Genomic DNA, 7851 nt, shown 5'->3' with positions numbered 1-7851 from the left:
GCCCAAAACAAGTATACGCCGGTGGAAAATGAAACCATATCTCTTCCTCACCACGTTGTATACTGTCGGGTAGATCGCTAGTCATGGTCTGAAGCCACAAATGGGTCAAATTAGCATCTCCACCCGGATGCTGTACTCTCAGCCATGGCCCGAAGCAGGTTTCCTCAAACAATTTTCTTTGTGCAGGTGAAAGCTTCGAAGCAATTGTAATGGCTAGGCTAACTTTATTCCTAAATGTCAATGAAGCCGATTTTTTTTTTACAAAAACAATAAACATACCAAGTTAGATATACCAAAAACTACACTGTGAAGATATACCAAAAACAATAAACATAAAGAGTAGTAGTTTATTCTTGAAACTAAAATTTGCAACACTGTTTTGTCTTTTGGTTGAAATGAAAATCGCAACGAGAGAATGAAAATCGCAACGCGGAATTGACTATCGCAACGAGAGAATCGCAACGCGAAATGAAAATCGCAATGCGATTTTGGTTTCGCGTTGCGATTATCTCGTTGCGATTTTCATTTCGCGTTGCGATTCTCTCATTGCGATAGTCAATTTCGTGTTGCAATTTTCATTTTCATGTTGCGATTTTAAGTTTAGAAACTATTCTTCTTCTGCAAATTGAAACTTTAATGGATTGCATTACTTCAACCAAAAGACAAAACAAAGACAAATACTAACTTCACAGGGTTAAAGACTAAACAGTTTAGCAGTATTGGCAGCAATCGAATGAATTTAATAAGAAATCTAAGTGAAATGGTTAATCTATTATTGAAATTACCAGTAAACTTATCATCAATTTCAATATGAAAAACCTAAAATAATGCAAAAATTTCAAAATAAAAATAATTAAAAAAAACTAACCCTCGGAGGTTGATTTTCCATTTCTGAATGATTGTGAGAGATTTCTGACCGTGAATGGTTTTGAGGGATTTTGCCGGAGATGGGGACGGAAATCTTCGGAGATGGGGACGGATTTCGCCGTAGAGAGTGAGAGATGGAGATGGGACTTAGTTGTGATTTTTTTTAGGTTTTAGGTTATGAGTTGCGATTACGGGATATACTGTGGACGGTTCAGTGTTCCGATAATTAATATTCGTGTTTGGAATTTGAAAATAAAATACGCGTAGCAATTATAATGGCGCTTTAAAAATCGCGTTTCGATTTACGGATACGTGTTGCAATTTTACGTATTCGCATTGCTATTTACGGATACGCATTGCGATTTACGTATTCTCGTTGCGATTTACAGATACGCGTTGCGATTTTACGTATTGTCATTGCAATTTACGGATACGCGTTGTGATTTTACGGATACTCGTTGCGATAGTCAGAATCGCGTTGTGATTTATATGTTCGCGTTGCGATTATGGAAAATCGCAATGCAAATTTGTACTATCGCATTGCGATTCTTCATAATCGCGTTGCGATTTTGGGAACTGATTTGCGATTCTGGAGATCGCGTTGCGATTTTTATTTCTCATTGCGATTTTGTTGGTCATTTTGACAAATCCAAAAAAAATTGGTTAAAATCGTATATTATAAGACATTTTTGGTCACTGTGTCGATTTTCTCTAAGAAATATCCTTTATCATATGCACATTCATTGAGGGCGAAATGGTAGTTCGGACCCCCCTAAGATATGTGATGAAGGAAAGGTTCCTTGAGAAGAAAATAAATATGCAAAATAATCACGAGCAATGGCATTTAAATCAGAGTCCTCAGTGCAAAAAAACACATTGGGAATACTAAAGACATTTAATTCGGTTCATGCATCTGCGTTGTGAGGAAAAACTATGAAAAACCCCATTATTCCGATCTTCATACTTCAATCAATTTACCATCTCACGTTGCTCCCAGTGTAATTCTTCACGATCAGCCTCTGGGTTTAAAGCTAATTTTGTGTAGATGAGTTCTTCCAAAATATCATCGGTTACAGGAGCATACATCAGAGTATCCAATTTCTTCTTCAAAATGGCTTCGGTTAACTTCTTCTCTTTTCTAATTTTCCGAAACCAAGACTTACATCCCTTAATTTCTCCATCAAAGTTCCAGTGGCATTATCCCAAAGCTTCCCCACCTTTTCTTCACAAGTTTCTTCAGTTAACCATACCACTTCAAAACGATAAGTGCCAGTGATTATCTAAAATTTGAACAAGGGTTGTCGTGTTTAAGAGCAAAGGGCAATGGTTGGAAATCGAATGAGGAAGATGCTCCAAATGGAAGTGTGGAAACAAATTCAACCAAGAGCCATTAACAACTTATTTATCCAGTCTTTCACGGACGTTTGTCGCCTGAAAATTTCCCATTTCCCACGTGAACCACCTTCCATGAAAACCAAGATCTTCAAGAGCACAATCATCCAGAGTAGAACGGAAAGCCATCATCTGACTCTCTCGTCTAGTCGGTCATCCCTGCTTCTCATGTGAAAACAAGATTTTGTTGAAATCGCCCAAGACTAACCATGGAGTTTCAGGATCCCAATTAAGCTGATAAAGAAGATTCCAAGCCTCATTTCTCTAATTTTCGTGGGGAACCCCATAAAACCCTATAAATTGCTACCTTATGCCCTCCGAGTCTTATTCAATTACGATATCAATATGGCGATGAGAAAAGGATTGGATAGAGATTTTACAATTTGCTTTCCAACCCAAGTTTAAGCCACCACTCCTACCAATTGCTGGGACATCTATGCCATTTGGGAAACCACACCTTTTTCTTACTGTTTCCATTTTATAGTTCTGTAGTTTTGTCTCGATCAGGAAAACTACAGGGGCTCACGTCTCGCAGAGCATGAATGAGATGCCGCACCATTCGGGGTTACCCCAAACCTTGAAGATTTCACCCTAAGATTTTCATTGTTCTATGCAGGCCAGCCGATTTTTCTCGTTCTTGAACTTGTGTAGATTCATTTATAGCAGCAAGTGAAACAATAGAATTAGTAACAACTTGTGCTGAATTTTGAGACCAGGGTCTTTTCTTTTTCCTGAAATCACCATAAGAATGTCTTCCTCTTGTTGGGCCATGGTGACATTGAGATCCACATTTGGTGAATTTAAAATGGATTGGGTTTCACTTCTTCATTGCCCTATTAAACTTTGACCCACTAAATTATTTTTGATCTTGTCAGTAGAAATGGAATCTTTATTTATTTTAGCCAAACCATCTGTCATTGTTTTATGTGAGATATTCTCCTTCCCAGATATTTGTGTTGAATTAGCCATGACAGGTGCACTTCCAGGAAATCTTCTCGTTAAACCCGCCGCAAATTGAGATCCCATTAAAATTGTCTCTCTCAGCCAGATACTCGTCGGAGTATATGCTTTCCGGGAAGGAGCTCTAATCGACAAATCTCATCTCAAAGGTAAGTCCTTACTCCCCAGATTTGCCCTTAGCGGGAAAAAGCTTCACCGCGACCAAGCTTACCACACAAGAAGCAGAAAAGAGTTTGTTTTTTATACTCAAAACGAACATAATGTGGAATACCTTCCCTTTTCAGGACTTTCTTCTTCTTTTTTTCAGGGCATGTCTCACATCAAAGCTAACTCGAATTCTCATTATCCTTCTGTGACTCAAAGCCATTGCCCCATAATCATACTCAAGGAAAGACCCAATAAAATCTCTTAATGATCTCGCCATTTTCTCTGTTAACTTTCCTGGAGGAATATCATGAACCTGCACCCAATAATTAACGAAATTGAGTTGGACTGAGAAAGGGTCCTCCCCTTCTGAGAGCCTGTGAAGGATCAATAAATGGCTATTAAAATTCCATGGACCACTCATATTTATTCTGTCAGCATCTGCTTGGTTGAACAGACGAAAGAGGATCCTCCTTTCCCCAAGATTTGAGATGTCGATGTCTCCTATTGGATACCATACATTAGCCAGAGTGGCTCTCATTGACTGGAAATGGACAACACTAGCAGTTAAAAAAGTCTCAACAAAGCAGAACTCAAAAGGATTCCGTCTCAGCAGACAAATCTTCCATAGCCTCCTCCTCGCCAATATCTAACTCAAGATGTGCCATAACTTCTGCTATATCTGCCATCGCAACAAAGAAAGAACCAACGAGAAACAGGTAGAAAAAAACAAAAAAAAATGTCAAAATACAGAAAAAACGTGTCCAAAGACAGGAAAATCTTTCAATTCTAATTTTTCACTAACATTGTTAGAAGTTACCTAATTTATCATATTAATACATATTGAAGTATAATATATATATATATATATATATAAACTAAGATGATTATAAAATAATATATTTTCTATATCCTTTCAATCATTTAATAATAAATATTCAATCACTCATGCTGCAGTCGTTGATACTCAAACATAAAACCTCTAAGAATAGTGACGATTCCTTTGACCATTGAAATAATATATTTAAATATATTTTAATCTATGTTATTAAATAGAAATGGTGTGGAAGGCGTTTTTGCTAGTGTGCTAATAGGCTTTTACAAAGAGAGGATTTGGTTCTTACAAATGCAGCTGATGATAATCTGATTGATGGTGAAAAATATAACTACAAATTTTTAGTTTGGAGAAACTGCTCATAATCCAACACTCGTTTTCACAACATGCAAAGGCTAAGCACCTTGGATGCAGAATACACATGACGGCAAGGAGTACTGCTGAAAACTGGACCAGGATCCAATGCTACCGGGCGAGCTGTGTGGCATCCTGATTTTCTCGGGAGAGTTTCACTCTCTCGGTCGGGCGAGCCAGAGGGAACTAAGGGCTCGTAATCTGGAGAAGTAATCATGTATCGCAAGAAGTGCACGAGCTGACTGGCGGGTAGTCAATATCCGGTGCATTTGTTGTAGCGTTTGCTGCCGCAGATTGTCTGCCTGCTAGTCTTAACTTATCAGAAACAATTATTTGAAAAAACCGAGAACAGGGAATAAGATGAAGTAACTAAGAAACTTGTACATATATATTTAGTTTTCGAATTTTGGCGTACGACTCTACCGATCAGTTATTCCGGCATACATAGATATTAGCCTTTCTATGGAAAGCTGCAATTGATTTCTCATATCAGAAGAAGGGAAAGGATTACCTGACAAATGAAACCCTCAAGGGTTCCTAGTTTGCCCATGGCCATGGCCATTTGACCCATGTAGTTTGCCACATTCCCGGATGATCTGGACGAGCCTGAAGATCCAGTGGACAACGTCTCGGCCAGAGACTGCTGCAATGCCTCCATACCTTGAGATAATGCATCTTCAGCCTGCTGGGAGGATTGCTGTAAGTTGCCAATTCCCACCAACTGTTGCTCTGTCAAAGGCTCCAACTGGTTTACAAGAAGCTACAAGCATAACCATTCAATTCTAAGATGACAAGTTATGAACAAAAAACAAACATATACCGAATCCTATCAAAATTTTACCGCCTTTTCAGATTCAAATTGGAACGATTTATTAAATTGCATCAATGGGAACTCTAGTTTTAATTGTTTTGGAATTGATGAGAGGTTTTTCCAGCTTTAACTCCCAGTATGTTTAGGGCTGCATTCTTTAAAAATGAATCGAGTTCACATTCTTAAGAACGTTAGTTGTTCCAATTCCTAAAACCTCATATGGCCTCTCACCTTTAGAAGCTCAGATGATCGGAAGCCACCGAGCCACATGAAACACCTCTCAGCAGGTGTCTTCCACATGCCCGACAACAAATGGAAAACGTCTACCTTAGCTATGTTGCTCTTCAGCCTGAAAATTTCATTGTACTGAGCAATAACACCATCGACAATAATACGAAGTTCTGCATCGCCTGCATGAGAATTTACTGCCATTCTCAGCTCGTTAATTTGTTGATTGTGCTCCTCAAGCCACCGTGCGTATTCTACATCAAATGTCATGGCACCTGAAAAGAAAAGAAATTACAAAACCAAATAGAGGATCTCATAAATACATGATTACATTGGAATTATAATTCTGCATGTCAGTGAACAAAAAAAATTCAAGTAACTCCATGATAACACTCCAATGAACAAAATGCCATTGGAATTATAATTCTGTTGCTTCAATAAACAGCAACAGCAAATAAATCAACCCATACTATAGTCACTAGAAAAAGAAAAGATTACCAATAACATGTTTCGGGAAAAAAATTATTACCATTTCCACCCATTGAGTGACTTTGATCTCCTGAGCTCGATACGAAGATACCCTGCAGGGAATGCCAAAATCATAAGTAATATGTACTTGAATAAATAACTGCCTAAGCAGTTAATGTAGCGATGAAAGGAACAAGTCTAACCTGCTGTCGCGCCCGTTGGAGCTCCTGCTCCAGTTGTGTCAACTTCAGACGACTACTCTCCAGCTGTTGCACGTATGTCTGACCAAAAAAAAAGATGATGTGCAATACAGGATATCAAAATATTCAAGCAAAACAAAACATTCCAAATGAGCTCAAACAAGAAGATATACATGCAAAAGTTTCTTGTGCAGTAAAACCATAAAAAAAATCAAACATTTTTATGAACATGAAGGACAGGATTTCGAGGAATGGATCGCAAAACAACGAGGAGAGTTTCAAATCATGAAAATTTGAGAGCATAAAGTATCAAGAACCATAGGAAGTCTCGAGCTCAAAAATAAAAATTGAGAAAAGAAGAGAAACAACATAAGATGACCTCCAAAAAGAAGTTGAATAAATGCATTAAGTTTAAAGGGAAACAACATACTTTCTTCCTCAATCGACTTTTTCTTGCAGCCTCGCGATTTTGAGCAAGTCTGCGAAGAGTCTGTAGAACATGATCGACCAAAGATCACCAATATTATCAGTTCAATACTCAGCTATTATTCAACTTAATTACAAAATCATCTGACCTTTTGGTCCAAATTACTCTTGGATCGGTCACTAGAATCCGAAGGTGCAATAGCAATTGATTTTCCACGATCAGACTACACAGCAGCAATAGAATATGAGACTGGCAACAACATGGACAAACCTAAGTCTTTTCTCAGCAAGTAGAATAACAACAATTATAACAAACAAAACTTGTCCCGCTACATGATCAATAAATAAAATCACACAAATGTCCTCTACTTAGAATCAAATTTAAAATAAGATAGATAAATGCAAGGTTCGTTTCTACGGCTTCTCCCATATCGTCTTAGTTGTTCTCTACTCCCTTTGACTTAGGCATATTCCTGTAAATCACATCTTACTCTGGTATATTCCAACATTTAACAGAGCAAATGCATTTTGATTGTGTGACTGATAAATGCATGCTTATATCTAAGGAAGAGCACCAAGTAGCGACAACTGTCTAAAAGGTCGTGAAATTTATTAAATTAGAGTATCGAGATAAGGAGAGAAAGTATGAAAAAACTATACCCTCTGATTTCTTTCTTCAGTTTCTGCATCTGTTGAGATATCTGTCCTTGGACTAGCATCAGCCATATTGGATTCTCCCCAGTTTTCCGTATACCACTAGATGTGGTGGCTAAATCTGTATGATGACCTCTTTCCGAGTGCAATCTCGGAGATTAAACTTGGATGGCAGATGGATTTATAGTGAATTAAGATATAGTCCGTTTCAGGCAACAAGGAGAGTAAAATTATATAAACAAGCATTACAACAAATAAATTAATCACTCATTAAACTATAAGAGAAATACAATCCACCTTATCCGAAGTGCCGATATGGTTGCAAACAGAAGGAAACGGTTGGCTACTTGCTTTTGCAGAATTAAATACACTGTCTGCGTTGCCACATGTCATGTCAATCCCTTCAAAGAGATACAAGGAAACATGACTTTTCGCTCATTATCGTATTTCATTTTCAGAAAAAATAATCAGAATATTATTAACGGTTGAGCATATGCAAAGCCAAGATAAAG

The 7851-nt window shown here is 37.8% G+C and overlaps 1 protein-coding gene across 2 annotated transcripts; it reads right to left on the bottom strand.

Moving 5' to 3' along the window:
* Positions 1-4481: 4481 nt before the first annotated feature.
* Positions 4482-7426, bottom strand: LOC120153776 (transcription factor TGA2-like). 2 transcript variants are annotated; one of them, XM_039165659.1, is made up of 8 exons: positions 7346-7426; positions 6835-6909; positions 6690-6749; positions 6263-6340; positions 6121-6172; positions 5595-5866; positions 5064-5312; positions 4482-4854 (listed from the first exon to the last, which is right to left on the bottom strand). In XM_039165659.1, the coding sequence occupies exons 1-8, from the start codon at positions 7409-7411 to the stop codon at positions 4708-4710; spliced, it is 999 nt and encodes a 332-aa protein (XP_039021590.1). In that variant the 5' UTR covers positions 7412-7426; the 3' UTR covers positions 4482-4707. The 2 variants fall into 2 exon arrangements, with proteins under 2 accessions (XP_039021590.1, XP_039021591.1); XM_039165660.1 differs by having other exon boundaries at positions 5064-5297.
* Positions 7427-7851: the final 425 nt, after the last annotated feature.

The sequence above is a fragment of the Hibiscus syriacus genome, unplaced genomic scaffold (assembly GCF_006381635.1).
Source record: "Hibiscus syriacus cultivar Baekdansim isolate YM2019G1 unplaced genomic scaffold, ASM638163v2 tig00111105_pilon, whole genome shotgun sequence".
Taxonomy (NCBI): Eukaryota; Viridiplantae; Streptophyta; class Magnoliopsida; order Malvales; family Malvaceae; genus Hibiscus; species Hibiscus syriacus.
This window is presented reverse-complemented; position numbering and strand designations above follow the sequence as displayed.

What these genes read in the sequence shown, in the direction of transcription:
- LOC120153776 (XM_039165659.1), bottom strand. Translation starts at nt 7,411, where the DNA reads ATGGCTGATGCTAGTCCAAGGACAGATATCTCAACAGATGCAGAAACT. An exon ending in AAAGTCGATTGAGGAAGAAA is followed by an intron (nt 6,341 to 6,689) that starts GTATGTTGTTTC and finishes TTTTTTGGTCAG; the next exon opens with ACATACGTGCAACAGCTGGA. An exon ending in TTGAGGGTTTCATTTGTCAG is followed by an intron (nt 4,855 to 5,063) that starts GTAATCCTTTCC and finishes TAAGACTAGCAG; the next exon opens with GCAGACAATCTGCGGCAGCA.